The sequence below is a fragment of the Pelmatolapia mariae genome, linkage group LG15 (assembly GCF_036321145.2).
Source record: "Pelmatolapia mariae isolate MD_Pm_ZW linkage group LG15, Pm_UMD_F_2, whole genome shotgun sequence".
NCBI classification, from domain to species: Eukaryota; Metazoa; Chordata; class Actinopteri; order Cichliformes; family Cichlidae; genus Pelmatolapia; species Pelmatolapia mariae.
The window spans coordinates 17,510,061-17,530,902 of record NC_086240.1 but is presented as its reverse complement, the minus strand read 5'-3'; the positions used below and the strand labels follow the sequence as shown (position 1 = coordinate 17,530,902).

At 39.2% G+C, this 20,842-nt stretch overlaps 1 protein-coding gene across 3 annotated transcripts in view; it reads right to left on the bottom strand.

Annotated features, from left to right (window-relative positions):
* Positions 1 to 7,787: 7,787 nt before the first annotated feature.
* Positions 7,788 to 20,842, bottom strand: part of dlgap2b (discs, large (Drosophila) homolog-associated protein 2b) — a 95,167-nt gene continuing 82,112 nt past the window's right edge. For all 3 annotated transcript variants that reach the window (XM_063495467.1, XM_063495468.1, XM_063495469.1), the window contains 6 exons: positions 14,223 to 14,581; positions 12,652 to 12,737; positions 12,156 to 12,562; positions 11,755 to 11,846; positions 10,209 to 10,361; positions 7,788 to 8,414 (listed from right to left, as the gene is read on the bottom strand). In XM_063495467.1, coding sequence (XP_063351537.1) covers positions 8,199 to 8,414; positions 10,209 to 10,361; positions 11,755 to 11,846; positions 12,156 to 12,562; positions 12,652 to 12,737; positions 14,223 to 14,581 — 1,313 coding nt within the window. In that variant the 3' untranslated portion in view covers positions 7,788 to 8,198. The remainder of the gene's footprint in view (positions 8,415 to 10,208; positions 10,362 to 11,754; positions 11,847 to 12,155; positions 12,563 to 12,651; positions 12,738 to 14,222; positions 14,582 to 20,842) is intronic.

Genomic DNA, 20,842 nt, shown 5'->3' with positions numbered 1-20,842 from the left:
TACTTCTGAGATAAAAAAAAGTTTTTATGATTTAAGCTAAAGGTGGAACTGCTTGGGCAGCACAATACCCCAAAAAGGTGTGACTAAGTTGGGAGCATGATATGTATTTCCATGATATTTAGCCAGCAAACTGTATTGTATTGCTGTATTGTATTGCTTCATAAACAACCCTATGTGGGACTTTTGAGCTAAAATGCCACATGCCTGTGCTACAACTGCACCCTCTCCATCTGATACATATAGAGAGATCTTAAAGCACTCTTACAACTATGCTCTTTTCTTCAAAAAGTTTAATTTGCATAATTATTTACAACAGATGGTTGATAGCAGTACTTAGAAGAGGCAAAGTATACTGAACCACATTGATAAGCAGGGAAATAATAAAATGATATAAACTGTTGAAACTGTTTCGAAACCTTGCATTTAGAAAAGAAAGTTTACAATTCATTTATAGATAAACAAAAGTCTAGAAATGAAATATTCAGCTTAAATTAATCCTACAAACACAAACTGATCTGTAGAATGCTGTAATACTGACCAGCAATGAAACACTAAATAATACATTCATTTTCACTATCCTGCATGCTATCTGAAGAGCTTATAAAATAATGTTGACAAAGAAACATTAAACAACAAAAATATGGTCAAGAGTGGAAAATAGTTCCATTTAAATTAGGCATATATTATATATTTATATATGTATATTTCTGTACAAATACTGAATATTTGGCATTATATTTATCCTCATTATTGATATATCTAACAATTTCAAAATAGTTTTAAGCTAACCACAAACCTTTTTATGCTATGAAATTTTTCTCATGTCACTTTCCAAAAACCCATGAGAGGCCTTTTTTTTTTTTAAATGTTTTCTACCCACAGCCACAATACAAGACATTTCTCCACCAAAGGCAAACAAAAGTGACTGCTCTCTCTCCTCATAAAACATGAGACACTAAAAAAAGAAAGAAACAAACAACACAAATGTAAAGAAACTCAACAAAACAAAACCCTATTAGGACAATGTACCAATTTGAAAGTGTCTATATTTAGAGCTGATCAGATGATTTATTATGACTCATACCCATAATACAGATGGGCACTGAGGTTACACTGAAATGAGCAATAAAAACAACCTGAATGACATAAGAGGAAATACGTAACCTTTAAGGCTGCCTTAGACATTCATTATTAGACTGTTTAAGAGAGTTTGATGAAAAGCGCGGTACCACTCTCAAGTTTGTATAAGAGCTCAGTCACTATAGAGGAAAACAGGACGACATCCTCCTAGTTTTCTCACTGATTGCATTGATTATTTTTTTGTATTCGGAGATTGACTACAAGAAGTTGTACTCTTACTCACAATTGACCGCAAGGTGATTGCCTGGCAGGAGGCAGCCCGTCTCCAAACAGCTGCAATTTGACTCAGACTGATTGTCAGATGGATTGGGGAGGGTTTGCAAACAATTGATGTGAAATTTATAAAGTTAACTCGACTCCCCTGGTTGCATTCTGATTCTGCTCTTATATAAATGCAAGGTTGTTGAGCACCTATATAATTTTGGATTTAAATCAATGTTCTGAGTGATCTCTGAATGGATAAGGTGAATTTGAATTTACAGATGATGGTAAGAGACTTGCAATTTTAGCTATTTCGTTGCAGTTGCAGATAGGTAGCATGAAGGTAGCAGATAGCTTATCTTAGCATAAAGACTGTGGGGAACAGACAATCCGTGTCTCTCTAAAGGTCATAAAATCTTAATGCAAGCACCCCTAAAGACATCTTGTCATATTCCAAACCAACATAGCAAATATTTGTAGTTTGATGTTTTAGTCTATTTTTTCACATGCACAGATTCTTTCCCCTGTTTTGAGTCTATGTGGTCAAGCTAAGCAACTGGTCGCATCTTCAAAGGAGACACGAATGAAAGTGGTAAGGTCAACTTTTCTACATTAAAGTGTATTTCCTCAGTGTCAGGCTGGTTGCTGCTGAACCGAAACCCCTATGACTTCCCACAGATGTGTCAGAAATCTAAAGAAGATAATGAAAAGTTATCCCTAATATTTAAATAAGGCTTATTGCTTGAAGAGCAGACACACTCTCACACGTGGGAGCATGACGTGAAACGTGCTCAACAGTGACTCGACGGTTGTTTGGCTTGCGACAACAGGGCGAAGCTCTGATGTCATTGAAAGTCACACGGTTTTACAAGAAGAGAGAGCAAGCAATAGAAAGACATCTTTGCAGTGCAACTGTATCGGAAACAAGGAGAAAAAAAATTGAATGATATTTTAAATGGAGTCCAAAGAGACTTTAAAGATCCCCAAGATATGAAGAAGGGCAACTCAGGGCGCTATCTTGAGGATATACAATGACACTGTTGTTGTAGTGTGTATGCGTGTGTGCATTTTGATGCTTTTGGTGTTTGCTGATTGTCAGAATAAAACAACAACCAAAAAAAAAGTAAATAAAAAAGCAAATTCAGGAAAAATAAAAGTACAAGGAGAAGCGTTGGTTGATTCAGCACCTATACAGACTTCTCTGAGGTTTAATTTCAGGACGGCTGTTATATGATGTCAGGCTAAAATATGGATGCTGTAAAGCATAACAGCTATCTTGAATAGCGACTAAACAGGGAAAAGTGACCCTGGCAAAGGAACTCTGACTCGTCACGTTCACGTGAATCTTTTTTAGAGCGTTGCTGAAAGTTAGCCGACTTTCTGTTTACACTATATTATTTTGATATCAGCATCAAAGAAATCCTAAACTGAGTCATGAGGAGTGAGCTGTAAAGGATCTGGATGGCAATGACAGCGTGGTGTTTTAGCTCCTGTGGTGCACAGCTCAATGAACGTGGTGCTTTCGGCTCTCTGTGAAGGAAAGATGATCTGCACCAGGGCCTGCAAGCTCTGCGGCCCCACAGAACTACTGCTGCATAGTACACAGGCGTGACAAAGTGTTCCTGTGGAGATCACAACTACTCCTACTAAAACCATGTTTGCTAAAACACTAAACCATGAGGTAAATAGCTGTAGGTGAGCCTGCCTGTCATTGTATGAAAACACTATTGCCCTTTTTTTGGCTGGTCAAGTTTTGTCAGTCTCCCGATTCTGTAGACGTAAATGCCAAGAATGGCAGAAACATCCCAAGATTACAATATCACAGCTAGGAGGAATTAAAAGAAAGACCTTATTAAATAAGTCATCTTTTATGATTAGCAGAAATGGATGTGACATACACTCTGACGTGTAGCATTTACACTGTCATATCCACTGGTTCTCTGCAATTTGTGTGTTTTCAATCTCATGTCATAAAAAAGAGTCACTATGAATCTTTGTCAAAGAAAATGTGGAAAACAAAATAGCAAATCCTCCTTTGATAGCCTCTAGACTGTATTGTGCTGAAGTTTATTACAATAGGACCTCTAAATCAGTCAAATATAAATGTAAATCCATTTGAAATTCTGCTGCCTGACCCAGCCCGGTATCCAGCCCTTGTAAAGGTATTACAGACAAACTTGCGTGGTGCAGTCCTTTGCAGGTTGCAGTCTTTTTTTCCATACTTCAACCCAAAAACATTCACTCAGTCCTATGTGAATCAAACTTTAAGGCACCTGAGGATTTGTCATATACATAGTTGCCAGACTTCTAAGCCCCTCATAGCATGATGGGAAAACTGGGAGACGTGAAAGACAAATTTTATGTTTCATTGGAAATGGTATGCAAATGAAGGGTAAATGATACCATGTTTACACAATAGCCCTGCATTATTCCACAATAGCACACACTTTAGCTAAATTTTTGACCATGTGTGCCTTTATTGTCACTTACAATATATTATATTAGTGTACAGAGCACAGCATCCCTGCAACTCTTGAGGACATCTTTGTTTCTGACGTTAACCTTCCTGACATGCAATTGGTGCAAAAACATCCCTCCCATTCACGCCGTGTGGCCGTTACTCTGAATCCTGTTTATTTTTTTAAGCCATTCTTTTAAGGTGGCGAGTTCAGAAAGCGTCAAAGTCATTTTGTAGATTTTACTCAAGCTTACTGGTTGAAAAGCCTGCAAGCAACAGTAACTCAAAGCTACAAAAGGACAAAAAATAAAAATAAAAAAGCTTCTTTTCAATAGGTAGTTCTTTAAATATCATCAAGTACTACATAAGATGGTATCACAGTATTCAGTCTGTGGGAAGTAGACTTGATGTGCATGACTTTCAGTCAGGTGGAAGAGCAGCTGGATTGTTAAAATAGCCCATCGATGGTTGTCATAATTCAGAGAAACGGTCGCCAATCATTCCAAGGGCGCAACTTAGGGAGGAACCAGTGAAATAAATGAGGACTTTCATATTTCTAAACCAACACTATTTTCCCTACAGACCAAAACTGAGTGAAGATGCTAGGGAAATGATATTAGGGATGTAATATTAAAGGATGGAAATGGAGACAGCCCCCCAAAATGAAATAAATGAAGAGTGATGAACAAAATCACCACAGTTCTTAGATTTGGGGGTAATAATTGAGAATATATGTGTTCATTGAAGCGCTTAACCATGTATTATACTGCATACGGCAATGAACGCTAAGATGGTAAATTGTATGAATGATTATAAAGTAAAAGAAATTGTAATATTATGTGAAAAATGGCCAAAATGTTCAAATGCAACCCAAGCAAGGAGGCCAAAGACAAGGTTTCGGTGTGATAATACGGGCTGGATGAAAACTGCAGCCTGTATAGCATCAATAAATTAAAAACAGACCACACCTTTCCACCAACCAACTGCTCTAAAAAACCAAAAAAAAACCAAAACAAAAACACTACAGAACTGTATGAATTGAAAAAGAAAAGCCCCAAATAAATGGATATGAATGAAAAAACGATTTCCTCTTTGAAAGGGGAAAATAAATCTGACCAGTCAGGACGTACTGGATCCTCCCTCTTGTAATACACTAAAAGCCGTGTGTTATTATTGGCTGTAAATTGTATTGATTCCTCGAAATTAAAGCCAAGTCCTTGTCGTCTTTTGGATGAAATTACTGTACCTTCTTCTTTGTTCTACAGTGGGGCACACAGCCTGCAGAGACATATATGTATTTAGATAAACTAAATAACTGAACTCAAATCTGGATAACAAGGAGCTGGATTGCAGATTACCTTTATTACTCAGTTTAAATGTGAAACAGTTACTTTCTATATAAATGTGCCTACTTTAAACATCCTGCTTTAATTAAATCCTATTTTACTTAATTTATAATATTCATTCCTGTGTGAAGTGGCTCTACTACGATTTCAGTTTTCACAGATAAGTGTGCATTTTTCTTTCAGCAATGCTTCACACTTCTGGAATAACTGTGAAATACATTTGTGATATTGCAAATTTGATAAAAGCGTAGGAGGATGTAATTCTCTCTGTGTCTCCTGTTATTTTTTCACACCCTGTTTCATCTTTAAATCAGTCACATTAAGTAGAAAAAACCGATTTGAGATGAGCACATATACAATAAAAAAGTAAAAGGTTTGAGAGTGACTTCAGCCCTGTCCAATTTAGTTGGAATTTCATCTTATTTTTATATTCATTTATTTATTTATTTTTTGCATCATCGGAGGCTGTACATTCACGACTGTTTTGGTTAAGGCCATCTGGTAAGGTAGGGTCTTTTAGCACTGATGTACACCCACAATCCCTCACAACAAGCATGTTTCACTGCCTCCCAGAAGTACTGGTGGTACACAGACTGCTCTCCCCTACTGAGTGCCATTCCTGTGGCCATAACAACATTCGTATTCATTAGTTGGGGTTCAGATTGGCAAATGAGGATGAATGGGCTTGCATCGCAGGTGTCAGGGAGTATAAAATATGGACGCGTATTATTATGTACTTTCAGCTATAGCAGTATGCCCTTGGCTCAAGGCGGGCATACAGTATTAGATTTTAGCTTGAGGTTGGTGGAATGTCAAAGCCTGTAATCTCTCCCATGCGATAAACAGCTATCCCTGACCTCTTTGCATTTTCGAAAGGAAGTTAAGCCATCGTACCTTCTCCTCATTTACATCACTGAGGGCAAGAGCATTGCAAAGATGATCGTTTCTAAAGTCACAATCTACCACAAGTCATCGGAGAGACGGTGGGCACCATATTAATAAATCTCTGTTTAAAAAGTCCTTGAGTGTGTGTGTGTGTGCGTGCACATAGGACTGGGTAAAGGACAACAGTTTTAGAGTAAAAAGCAGCACCATTTACTATAGTAACTGAATATTGTTAAAGTGTCATTTGCACCTGTCTTTCCTAGACTACGTGAGCAGATCAAAATAAGAACAGAAGGGCTTTCATTATGCGCCACTTGGTAAAAAGGTCAGATGCAGTGAGTTATGAGAAATGGTTTGTTAGCTAAAGAACACCTTTTAGTCATTAGGACAGATACATTGTCAAATCAACCAACAACAGGTTTAACTAGAAATACTAAATGTTTACTGTAGATTGTGACGTTGGTCATATGATAGATACTGCAAGTAGAAGTAAAAGTGTTAGAATTACAATATTTCCTTACGCGATGGCAGTAATGCCATTAAGAAGAAAAAAAATAAACAATATGACAAAAAGGTGCAATTTCTATGACCTATAGAGTAATACTGTATGAAATTCTGTAGTAAATTTTCCATATCTGTCCTTGCAATTCAACTGCAACAATATCGCATGAGCTTCATAAACTACATTTCCCTTGGAAATACAAACATGTATATTATAAGGTGCAAAATGCATTTTTTTTTTTGATACAGTCACCTCTTTCGGGCCATGTAAAACTCTGTTTTGTTAATAATTCATATTTTTTCTGCAATGGAAATGCATCCAGCAGCAAATAACCTACATGTCGTAGAAGATGAACATGAATGGATGTGGAAATGATGGAGTTTTAGTCATATTTTTCGATCTCAGTCAGCAACACTGGGCAGCAGCGGCAGCATGCCTGATTAAACATGGAAAATTATTGTTGGATCGATATGAAGGGTCCCAAACACCCTATCAAAACTTTTGTTACTCTCCATCTATTCCGACTTCAAATTTGATGGGAAGCGTTGAAGAAACGACTTCCCCTGCATTTCTTTCAGCAGTTACAGATTTTCAGAGGCTCGTCAATCGCGCTAAATGACATCATTATGGGAAACCACCTCTGCACAGGTTGCTTTAGCCCAAGACCACTGTTGCTGGTGAGAAAAAAGTTGCACTTTTGTGTTTTCTTTGAAATGTGGCAAGTGCTGTATAACATCACCCTCAACACAGTGCAAGAATGGGAACGATGGAAAAGTCTAGTACCCCTTTTCCACCCGCCCAGTCCAGGTGCCTAATCTTCAGCTGGTTCCGTCCATTTCCAAAGAAGCAGAGGTGCCGTAAAATTGCCTGTCCCAAAGCTGGAACCATCAGTGGCTATGGGAGGGGGCTACTGCATTAAATCCACCAATAATTGGCATATGCATATGCGTATCTGTCCACAAAGGCTTTTCTGTTGCTGTGACTTCTATGATGTAGTGGCCGTTTTTTCAGACCTGTCAAAATGTGGGCTGGTTCTCAAAAGGCACCGAGGCAGAACTGGCACTGGCACTGTATAAGTGGAAAAGAGGTATAAGAAAATGCTGGTGTGGAAAATAAAAAACAAAACAGTGATGTGGTGTAGTAAGGATGAATGTTCGTTTTAGGCTTTATAAGCTAATCGTCATGGTGCAGAACTGGGGGGGGGGGGGGGGGGGGGGGGGAATCCCCTGTGGTCTTAAAACTACACTAAGCAAATTTCTGTTTTAGCCGCTCCAAATGGCAGAGATGTAACTGACTTTTTATGAGTTTTTTTTTTTTTTTTGCTGTTGTTGTTCTTATTTTAAATATCCACATCCGTGCATAAACACCATACTATCATCACCAATTCAGCTGGCCCAAGATCATCATTAGCCAAACAAATGACCAAAAAAAACCAAGAGGGAAATGATCTGTTGTCCAGTTTTTACTGTTCTGGAGACACTTTTGGTTTCTACAGGTGAAATATTTGCTTAGTGTAGATTCAGTAGAGACAACCCAGGGTATTACAACAGATGGAAACATGGATAAGCAGCGACAATAGTTGACAGCACAAGGGGGCTGAATGTGGCGCCACGTGCTGGTGTCGGGTGGAGGTGCACGAGGGGAGCTGAGGATGAATCCGTGGACCTCAAAGCCGCGTCTGGGCTTCAGGGATGTAGATCTCGATGCTGTCTGCCCTCTCTGTGGCCGAGTTCTGTCTGAAAGAAGCTGCTCTTTTGGCAGCCATGAGGCGTCTGCGGGCTTCCTGTCGCTGGCGGTCCTGAAGGTCCAGAGAGCGTTCCCGCGTCACACCGCCACGCCCCTTGGCTGACCTTTTTGGCAGAGGGGGTGGCCACTTCCGCTCCTTAGGACACAGAATGACATAACAACTGGAAGTTGGTTCACAGTAGGCTTCTTAATATGTACTAAACAAGATAACAGCCCAGTAACTGATATTTATTATGGTATTCTCTGCTGGAACGTGGAAGTAAACTGTGCAAAGAAAACAGAAAAAAAGTCTGATTATAAATTAAAAAAAAAACCAAAACATGAAAATGTTTACTTTTTATTTAGTTTGCTTGTTGTACGTGATTGCATTATGAAAAAACACAAAGGGGTTTCTTATTGAGCTCAGAGCAAGAACTTGTAATTGAGAGTTATGAGGAACAGGCAATATTGAATGAACTTTATTTATAAAGCACACACAACATGTCTAGAATGACTATTGACCTTCTGCTGATATTAACCAGCAGATAAAAGACTGCCACAGTGGACAAATGTAGAATGAAATTGGGCAGAGATGATAAATATTGATTAATATGGGGCCAATTAATTAAATGCTTAAAGCACCTTTATTCACTATGAAGACTTGATTTCGGGCTAAATTTGGCTTTAATATATAGACTCTTGGTATCTGAGCAAATTTAATTTGGAAAGAGTCCGGTACGACAGCGTGTTGTCTAACTCGAGAAGAGAAGTCGTTTACACCAACAGCATTGGCTACAAAATGAAAATTCATCAGCAGAATTACTCATTAATTACTCACTGCTGCTGGATGCTTAAAAATGCAAAAATCTGCCTCTTGCGGCCCATAAGCTGCACAAATACACAAAATCTGGAAACCCATACTGATTGTGTCATCGAAAATCTTCACCTGTGAACATTTAATCGCACTGATACACAGTCTGATTGCAGGGTGAACTTTTTGCGGCTGTTTAGGAAGCCGGTGTTGGTTTAAATGGAGCCTGTCTCGAAGGTGAAAAGGCAGAGCATCTGTGTCACCGCTAGGGTTCGGCGTCACAAAGATTGCAATGTGTCTATTAACTGCTGGAGGTAAACAACTCCTTGCAAGCATGAAGATAATTATCCAAGTGCCCTGAAGGATGCTGTCGATCTCTAAAAACACATTACCATTTAAATGTGCTTCCAAATGCGGCTCTCTCGTCTATGAGCGCCACTCGTGTAAGTGTGCTTTCACTTATGGTGTGTTGAAAGTGCTTTAACTGGATGGTTTAATGACTAAAATGCCTTTTATGTCACCACGATCATTATTCACGCCTTGGATTTTGTTTTGCATATTTGCTCCTGTGCTTTGTGCGCCTATCGGAGGAAAACTTTTGCTTTATGCTTGTCCGATGATGTTAGAGCTTTCAAAATAAAAGTGGCTTTGATCTGTCGTGTTCGTGAAAAAGCCAGTAACTATCCGGTGCAGATGTTGTGATAAAAAGTCAAAGTAATTTGTGTGTTTTAATGCTGTGTGAAAACTGCATGATCTTACTGCCTGTGATTTAGTCTGACATTAAGGAAGCTCACACCAAGTGTTTTTCCCCATTAACATTAGGAGCTGATAAATTTTTCACAAGCAACTTGGATGAAATTACTAAAAGCTTAAGAGCCATTCAATTTCACTTTAACACCCTGAACCAGATACTCAGTGATAATATGAAAAGTAAGTCACTTTTAGAGGATGCCACTAGCTTTCTAATCTAACTTGTGCCGCCTCCTTTGTTATGCTTTGTAACCTCCTGCTGGTCCAGGGTCTAAAAATGGAACAGAAATGCTGTTGGTGTAGTTTTCTCTAAAGCTGAGTGAGTTCATCTGGAGCCCATTAAGACTTGTTATTATAAGTGTGTGGAAGCATAGGAGCAAATGGTTTAACCTTCTTCTCTGGGCTCTCCACCAGCTGCCACTGGTTGCTCTTAATCTGCTGCAGCTCATCAAACTTGGCAGTGACGTCATCGATGGAAAGTTGCAAAAGGTCCCAGAATCCAGCCAGGTCCTGAGATGTGGGTCTGGGCATGGCACTGGGGTCCTAAAGAGACAGAGGGGCTTATAAAGATGTGCATCAAATCCAGTGTTCAAAAGTCCACCTTGTTTCTGGGACTTGCCGTTGCTCAAAGCTACACTTGAACCTCACCACTTTGACCACTGTGTGGCAGTATAGCACCAACATTGGCTCATGACCTCAGCTGGCAGTTTCTGAGAATTGTTTTGTCTCCATTATTTGCTTAAGCGATTACTGTGATAAACAAGTCGCATATGTGCAGAATGCTGAAGACACGGAAGTAAAGAGATACATAGTTACAAAATTGTTATGTTTTTCTTTTTGTCACAGCATTGATTTTGCCTGCCTGAGTGTTTTTCCAGAAAGATTTAGTTTCTCTGTTTGGACAGTACTGTAATGTAATTATTATCTAAGAAGATTACATTTCATTTTAAAGACAAACCTGGTACACACTGCTGCTGTATTTCTACATATATACCCATCTGGATGTTGCTTGCAAATCACAGCTCACAAAATTAAGCAGATAGAGCCTCATTACTTCAGACACCACACAGAGAATGAGCGTGCACTGACATCAAGAAAAGGTCTGTCAAGCCAAACTTCAAAAACAAATTCAGAGCTTTTTATAGATACAAAATGCAGTTCTTCCTCCATCCAGCAGGTGAAACATCCATTCTCTCATTCAGACACGTCTGAAAGCTCAGGGCAATCTAAAGCTTGTCACTACCAATGTTAGACTTAATTCATCATCCTATTATCTGAGGGGAGAGAGGGAGAGAGAGTGGCCCAAAATCATCTAAAGAAGAGCAACAGTGAGTTAAGAGACAAAAAAACCCCAAAAAAAACCCCAGCAGAAGGCAGTGAGAGAGGTGATTTCAGCCACCTCCACAAGGTTCTGCATTTCATTTACATTTTTGTTTTAATTATCTACGTTTTATAAAGAGGTGATTAAGTTTCAGGCTGCCTCTTTGTGTATCTGCAGAAACATCCCCACTTATGATTCTGCAATCTTTTGATATATGCTGACTCTGTGGAAAGTCTGCATTAGAAAAGGTATGAGTTTCCAGCAGACGTGACATGATGGCTAAACAGTGAGACAGCGTGGCAGTCCATTACTAAAACTCTGAGTTCCCATTCAAACTGCTGTCTCTGTGCATTAATGGATAGCCTCAACACAGGTGCTGCTTCCTATTGGAATTCCCCTTTCGTTTACTGCGGGGTCAATAGCTGCAGAGAGACTGCTTCGCTATCGATCTCTGTGGTCTATTTCTGGAAAGCACACAAGTGCAGCGTCAGGCCAAGCACCTTCTCAAAGCGCTGAGAAAAAGGAGCCAATGCACAAGTTTACCCCTGACCTTTTGCGTGTTTTTGTGCAGCATGTTGAAACAGGGATTTTGTCTGAAAGACATGCAGTACTCACCAGATTCTGCTGGCATAGCCAGTAAAACTGCTGAAACTTTTGAGACATTAATAACTGAGCACTCCCAACTGCACTTCGGATTTTTCCTAGGACTGGACGCATACACAAGCACAGAGAGAGGGAGAAAGAGAGAGTGCTTTATTACAGACAGCTTGGCATAAGCCAACATGGTGAGCAATATCTTTCGGTCATTCACAAGAATCCAATCTGCTCACAAAATGCCTGTCACGATTCAGTATTCTCATTTTCAATGACAGCTATTACTGAGAATGTTCGGCTTGGCTATACTGCTATAAAGTCTGCAAAAAGAACATTCAAAGAGTAAATGTCATGAAAGCATTGAAATCCCGCAACAAAAGCACTGGATTTGACAAAAGTGTCCTTTCCATTAGTACACTCACTCTCCTCTGACATGTCATGCTCCTCTGCCTCTGCCTCCATCTCTTTGCACCATGCCTCCAACCGCTTGGTCTCGTTGTGAAGGAGCTGCATAAACCAGCTGCCGTCCCTGCGGAGGGGGGATACTCGGCCTGTGTCGGTGCTCTCCAGGCTGGGTTCAACCAGCCAGGGTTCAGGCTGCGGGCTGGGTGGCCCACTGGAAGGCCGGTAGTCCTCCCTGTAACTGAAAAGGCCCTGCGTGCGCACCGTACGGATCGCTCCATACTGTGTTGGCGTGCTGGGCTCAGAGTGGCGGCCGAAGGCACCACCGAACTGCAAACCTTTATCCTCCATGGAGGGAAATCCCTCCAACTCCATGTCTGCTTGCACTGCAGTGGTCACACTGTTGGAGCGCTTGAACCTCCCATGCCTACCAGGAACAGCAATGAAATGTAAAGACTCTAACTGAGATTAAAAAAAAAATGCACTGTGACACTTTCCTTCATCTCTGCTACATACCGTTTTTTATCCTCCACCTGGATCCCTATAGAATGGAACTGAGGAAGGCCTTTAGTGTCAGTCTCAGAGTCTGTCACAGTTTCCACCTGATAAATGCAACAAGAGAACACTGAAATTTACAGACATGCCAAAGTACAGATGCACATTTTTAGCACCTAAAAGAAGTTTGACATTGAGATGTTTGTTACATACTGTCAAGTATAAAAAAAAACAACTTACGTGTAAGAGTAGCTTTACATTATCAATTTACATTATCATTGATAGATTGGCTGATTCAGATCTGCAGTTTTCTATTTACCACACTGGGCTTGATGGCATTGACTCAGTGTAAGCCTGACGTAAGAGTCATTTTACACAATCTAAATGTCAGATGTGCTGTGGGATTTGGTATATCTCTGGCCTACAAAACACCTGCCATAACCCACGGCAACACCATGCCATGACTTTCTTGCCATATCTGACCCACACAACATTTGCCAGAACTGTAATTGAGTCATAAATGCCATAAAAGTGCCATAAGTAGAACTTAGAGCTCAAATGTGCCTAATTTTTGATACAAAAAGTAACCTAGGGAGATATGTGACCTGTTTATAATTACAGTATGTGATCTATGTGATGTGGTAAAATGTGGTGCTTTCCAAGATTGGTTACACCTAGAAATTCGCACAGGTCCCAGAATAAGTTCAATTTTATCCAGGAGTTTAGCACTTCTTGAGCAACAAACTATGCAATAGAAAATCATCTAGTTTACATTAGAGTCCTGGTAGACACATTTTCATAGAAAATATGTGGAAATGCCCACAGGTCAAAAATAAATACAGTCCACAAAGGAACTCTTGCAATGGAGTGGAATGTGGACTCTTGCCTTCAGGGCTAGCTAAGCCAGACAGTACATAAAACAGAGAGCTTCTTTATCTCACAGCAGACCTCCTTGTTTAAGCAGTAACATGATGGGAGCTACCTCAGCCGGTAGTGAAGGTGTGTTCAAGAGGTGAAAAACATAAATCACCAATTTATCCTTGCTGCTGGGTTCTTTTAATAAGCCCTCGGTAGTCTTGACATATGTAAAGGTCAACAAGACTCCATAGCCATGCACAGTGGTACATTTGGGTATTAGTCACAATGAAAAAAAAAATGACACATTGAACTAGTGCGGACACTTGTAGTTTGTCAGTTCAGCATTTTAATGTCTGTGTGCCCGGAGACGAGGGCAATCATTTTCTATGGTGAAATATTATGAAATAAGAAATCACTTTTTGCGTATTAAAAAAGATCACTTATTTATACATTTTGACCAAAATCATAGAAGCCAAAATGCCATCGTAATTTTCATTCTCTGATGCATGACCCAAGTTTATATGATTAAGAGCGAAGAGTGGAGATTATACTGAATGTCTGATTCACATTGGGAATCTGTTTATCAAAATGAGAAGTAGCCTTTCAGCCAGGACAGAACAAAAGAAGACAAATGGGACCTTCCTGGCACTTGGTGTAATCAAGGGATTGGAGGGAGGTGGGGTTTAGCAATAGAGGCGAAAGAGGCAGTGAGTGGCCCGCGGTTATGTTGTTACCTGTATCCCAATAGAGGAACGTGGGGTTTTGAGGTACTCCTCAGCCTTGGACACCAGCACTGCTTTGTCGCATGTCTGGACCGAGGTGTGGCTGCCTAACGACGCATGCCTCTTGCTTGCTGCTGACTCCATGGCCATGGTAACCGCCTTGGTGCTGTCCAGGCTGTCCATGGAGCTGTAGATGGGACGGCCGAGACTGTCTGTGGTCCACAGACCACCCCGTGGATGCCTGCCCTCATGGTAGGCATCTTGGGTGGACTCTGTACTGCTCTGGGCTGTTACAGAGATAAGAGGCTTGGTGGTGGTGCGCGGGGGCACAGGAGGTGGAGTCTTCTTGTAACTGGGAGGATATGATACCGCTGGATAGCACAAGCAAGATGAGAGGACGAGGACAAGGCAAGACAAGGGTAGAGGATAAAAACAAAAAATAACATGAGAATGATAAATGTGGCCAAAGCTGACGAGTGTGTGATAGAGAAGCTTCATAGCTTGATGAGAGATTAGGCATTAGGGCACTTAAAGGGAGGGAAATGTCATTAAGGTAGAAAGCATCAGCAGCTTTGTAATATGTCCGTGTTTATTAGAAAGTGCAATGAAGGATTATGGGAAGATTTTTGGTCTTTCAAGTGCAAATGAGAATTTGATGGTAATCCATCCAGATGGACCTCACAGCAGAATTGGAAACATACCAATTTCACTTGCTTTGCAAAGGCATATTAAAACACCTAACATTTAGTTGTTCAGCATAGAAATTTTGACGCCATTCAATTCGTAGGAAAATAGTCTTGGCAGAAAAAGCATAGTTCAATTTAGTTAAATATATATAATATCCTCTTTCAAGTATGATCTCCATGGTAAATGTAGATACTATTGATTTGTTTGCATATATACATTTTCCATTTTATTAATCGGATGCTCTGGTTTTTGTTTTAGTAATACAATTCAAGTAGAAATGCTATGAAACCCCCTACAGCTACCTACTTTAGCCTGACTGGATCTATTAGTGAAATCTTTCTTTAATTATATATTGCTATATACATACCAGAGAGTAATCATGTTCCTTAATTTTATAATGGCATCTATCTGTAAAACCCTAGTTATTAAAGCCTAAATCCAAAGGTTGCTCCATAAATTAAGCTTGAGTTTAATGGGCACTCGAAACTGGTATTTTTTACCACCAAACAAAGCCCTAAATGAACCACCGACCAGATTAAGACTGAGAAAATCACAGCTTGAATAATTATAAGCTATATCGAGAAAAAGCCATTGTGCCCCATTTGAAACATCACTCATTCACCTCTGCAGCGCTTTTGATGCACTTTGAACATCTCCCACTCAGGCACACATAGAAAAATGTGCTAGTCTTCAGTAGCATACTGCAGGAATTTCACAGCAAGCTTCAGATGTTGACTCTACACTGACATAGAAAGGTGCAGACTGTTTCTAACATAGCAAAAACACACAATCAACTTTTGATTGCACTTAATTACATGCAATATGTAATAAAAAGCCACACTGAAACCTGTTCAACCAAACCTAGTCACAGATTTGACTTCCTTCCAACTGGAGTTCTGTAAGACACAGCAGGTGAGTACCAAAATATAAAGAGCACAGTGACTCAGACAGCATGCAACTCAAAGCTTTCTATTTTTGCATCCTGGATTTGTTTGACTTACTGAAAGAAGCTGAAAATGTCACAGATTGCTTGGTACCAGAAACAAGCTGAATGATAAAAATGTCTGAATGTCTCTACTCTACTGTCTGTATTTGTTTATTGGCACAATTATCTCGCCAATGTATCATTTTCAAGTCAATTCGTTAATTAGATTTTTAAATAAAATATTAAAGATGCTCATTGGCTGTTTATTTTTGAAGATTTCTTTTTAATCCAACAACTGAACATAACACTACATTAGAAGGAAGTTAAATAAATATAAAGTACAGATTGTTTACACAGTAGCCTTCAATAGTAAGACTATGAACTTAAATAGATCAACAGTCTTCACTAATGTCATCTATAATATCTATTATTACCAGCTATACCAAGTCAAATGTTTAATTCTAATTTCCTCACGGTATTTTCAAAGATATGTGAAGCAAATCCCATTTTATTTCTTGTACATCAATCCTAAATGTATATATTTATATATACGGGGCTACTACAGGTAACTTTTTGGTAAATCACTTGGGACACTGTTTGAAACATCAGCTCTTCCACATTTTTTCATGTGAGCAGTGTTTAAGTCAATTGGGCCAACGATTTAGCAAAAATGGGCCACTCGTACTGCAAAGTAGACATTTCCAATGAAACAAACTGAATTAAGACTTAATATTGAGATCAGTTTGATTGTATAATGTAAAAATGTAACATTACATTTAAATGTAATCAAAAGGAAGAATAAATAAGTAATGCATAAACAAATAATGTAACAATCACCTAGTCATCACCTCTCCATTATCAGCTCCTGGTGGAGGGATCCACCATGAAAAGATTCATAACAGCAAACCTATCTAACCCCAGTGAACATGGACATTTTAAAGAGGCTAACAAAGGCAAAGTGGGTAAAGCTAAGCTAGCCACAGCTAAGAGCCAGCAAACAAGCTAGCAGCCTTGATATGAGGAGTGAAAGGAACAAGGAAAATTATGGAGACGAGGGAAAAAAGGAAAATGTTGGATGTTGTGCTGGAATTATAAACATACTGCAAAAATCATGTAAGTGTCTGACATTTATTTTGTTATATAAATCCACTGCATCTGCTTTTGGTTAGTAAGCTAAAAAACCTGTCAAGTAAAGGCGGATGTACAGCAAAGATCCTATAACCTACTGGGGTTTGGTGAAAGTTGTTATGTTCTACATTTTTAGTGAAGTATGGCTTAGTCACTCCTTTTGGAGTTCAAATTAAATTGATTAACTGCATTGCTAGTTGAGGTCAGCTACCATAACTGCCTTCTTTTATTTGTTACAGCTGTTGTGTACAGACTAGGGTGAAGAATCAGCAGCTAACTCGCAACACAATTAGCTCTCTGGTTTGTTCCTCACACCATGTTTCCTTCTGTTTCTTCTGCTGTGTTGCAACTTAATTTCAGTTTAACTGTATTCATTTTGGAAGAATTTACATTAAAAAGAAAGCATACAGTCTTGTAAGAGAGAGTCTGCCTGTCTGTAACAGAAAATATTTGCATCAATAACCTAGCACAAAAGCAAGCAATACTGCTGTATATGTTGAATAATGTTCATTTTCCCAACCCTATTACAGACCTACTAAAGACAAAAAAATGCTAATGCATTGAGGAAGTTGTTAGAATAAATCTGCATTTTTGTTTGTGTTACAGTCTCTAAATGCAAAAGTACATTTAAAGGTATCAAAGCTGTTAATGTTGCCCAATGGTGGTCTTCCTCGAGTCTCCAACATTCTTGTAAGAGTAGGAATGACCACTGTGTTGTGTTGAATAACCAAATAACTGAGCAATCATATAATTTCCTGCAGATGTAATGACTGCACACCCACAACAGTGTAATGAAAAAGAAATTAGCCTTTAAGTTGAGTCAGCACTGCACAGCTGTGCTGCAGTTCATTCATGTACATCATGACTGTCTGAATGAACTGACATTTGGAAACAGATTTGTTGCCCTCACATTTACAGTTATGCACTGGACAAAATTATCGAATAATTTGCTTAGGTTAACGTTGTTTAGTGAAGACATTTAATTTGCTGACTCTACTTACACTGTCACCACTTAATAGGCTTCTGAGAGTATTGTCCTACTTCAGTGTGGGGAGGGGGAATCACAACATAATGCAGTAACACCTACTGGACACCAGATGTCCCCAATGTAGACTGTACTGTACTTTCCATGTTTTCCATCTGTTACCGTCTGGAAATTTTATGAATGAAATTTTACGTGTGTCTGTGACATGTACTGTATGTATTTTTTATGAATTTCCTTGTTTTAGCAATATCATTACAGGAGTTGTTTTTCAGTTGGAATATATGTGAGAGGCATTCACCTGTGAAGCATAACACTATAGCCCTGTAAAACCCATTGACAAGTGCTTATTTTTTTTCACCTGCAGTCATGTGAAAAAAAGGTTTTCACAGGATTCTAGCAGTTCTGTGAAAAACGAAGTACACCCCATGATTCAATAACTTTTACAGTCATCTTCAACATCAATTACTTGAAATAATAATTTTCTGTATGACTTCATCAGTCTCTCACAATGTTGTGGAGAACTTTCGGCCTACTTTTCTTAACAACGTTGCTTCAATTCATTGAGGTTTGTGTGCATTTGATTATACTCAGCTCTCTTTATGCTCAGCATTTCTATCAGGTTGAGGTCTGAATTTTGACCTGGTCATTGCAACACCTTGATTGTTTTCCTTTTAAACCATTCAGATTCGCTGAGGTGCTTGGAGTAATTGTCCTGTAGTACGAGTCATTTTCAGCCAGCTTTAGCTGCCAAACAGATGGCCTCATATTTGCCTCGAGGATACTTACATACAGCATATAGAGGAGTTTATGGTCAACTCAATGACTGCAAGGTGCCCAGGCAAAACAAGCCTAAATTATTACTCCTCCACCACCATACGTGACAGCTGGTATGAGGTTTGTGTGCTCATATGCTGTGTTTTTGCCAAATATGGCATATTATGACCAAACATCTGTCCAAAGGACATTGCCCCAGAAGTCCTGTGGATTGTCCAGATCCACGCTGCCATGTTCTTTTTAGAGAGACAGGGTTTTCTTCTGGCAACCCTTCCAAACAAGCCATGCATGTTCAGTCTTTTTCTAATTCTGCTGTCACATCTCCAACTCTAGCATTGTGTTTTTCTGAGCTCTACCCAGTTTGACCTTTGGGTGAATTTGCTGGGATGATCATTCGCAGATTGTGGCTTTTCCTTAACACACAGCACAATGCTTTACACCAGCAAACTGCCAAGATTTACAACTGGTCACACCTGCTGATGATCAATAATCAAATGCATTCAAATAGCAGCACCTGACTGCTACTTACCCTCTTAATTACTATGGACAGAGTAAGGGTGGATGTAGTTTTTCATAAGACTGCATAGACCCTGTAAAATCTCTAATTTCACAGGACTGTATGTACTGAACTGAACTGACAATTTGAATTCAGAATAAGAATACATTTACAAGTGAAGTCACTCTATTAACAGTCAAACAGTCCCACCCACCTGGCCCCCTTAGAATGAGCTGATAACAAGCAATTAATTTAGTATATTTAATAAAGCCCTGAAAATTTTTACCTGAATACTATAAAATGCTACCTTAAAGTACTAATTTTGTAATTTTAATTTAGCATTTCTTAACATCACAAGTGCAGGAGATGCCTACATTAATTTACAGTTTGCAGTTAGTGTCTACATGAACTGCAATCAAGTCGATTTGACATCCATCTAAAGGCAAAATATTTTTGTTCACGGCAATATTTTCTTTAATCAGATTTGACCATTATTATTATGCAGTTTTTCATTTCAACACTAGAAACACACCAATTCCATGTCTGTGACATGGAGTAACAGTAAAAAACATTGGCATTCTGGATGTTTTATCTGTTTTCTTATAATTTCACTGTGAAAACTACAAAAAATGCATTTTGGGTAAACTCCCAAGGACCATGTCACCCTGCAGGATATGCGACTTCTTAAACAAAATATAGCAAATTCTACTTTTTATACATATACTTTGACACCAGGCTCATCCTTCATACTCATCCCCTTGCAGTGAATACATCTGTGTTGTTAACAGTTTCGTCACATCAATCAAGGAATTACAGATCCTGAAGAGGTTAATCAAAGTCCTTCCAATCACAAGCACACAAAAGGATAAACCTACAGATCCTTATGTTTTATATCGCACAAATGCCATTTAGCTTAATACTGGGTCTAGATACTTCTTCCTGCTCTTAATCTGTGAGAACAGGAACCCTCCTTGTGCAGACACTGCCACAACAAAAGACATTTATAATAGTGTGGTGATTTGACAAGTTAGGTAACTGCAGTAGAGTTTCTGGATCTAATCTCTGGTTAAAGTGGGGAGTCATTGTGTACTGTGACAAAATGTGACTGCGCTGAATGTAAAACACCTCTGCAGAAGTCTTATCTTTTCTTACACAAGCATACTATCCAACAGAGTTAGAACAATCTCAACTCCTTCAGTAACATATACAAAAGTTCTTTGTTTAATTCACTTGTTCACTGTAACACAGCAGTTTGGGTTGGAACCATGGAGGAAACTGTAAAATTATGCTGTGACTTTTCCAGAACAGTTATGAATTTGGTGTGACTCATCAACAGGCTGGAAGGAACAACCTCGAGCTCTAAGGAGGAGGAGGGGGGGAAATCTGATGCTGGCACTGACAGAGAAGCCTCAGTAATCAGTGTGGCTGTGCATTCACAAGTCTTGCCGCATTTTTCTTTCTGTACTACAGGAAGTCAGAGTTTTAGTTTTTCTCAACTTAACAGCACCTTATCCTCTGTCCTACGCAGTAATACTGAGAACCAGTAGAGTCCTTGAACACAATAAATCCCTCACCTAGAGGCAGTGACAGTGCGTTTCTCTTCTAAATACTCAGCTTTTGTTAAAAATTTTGGTTAA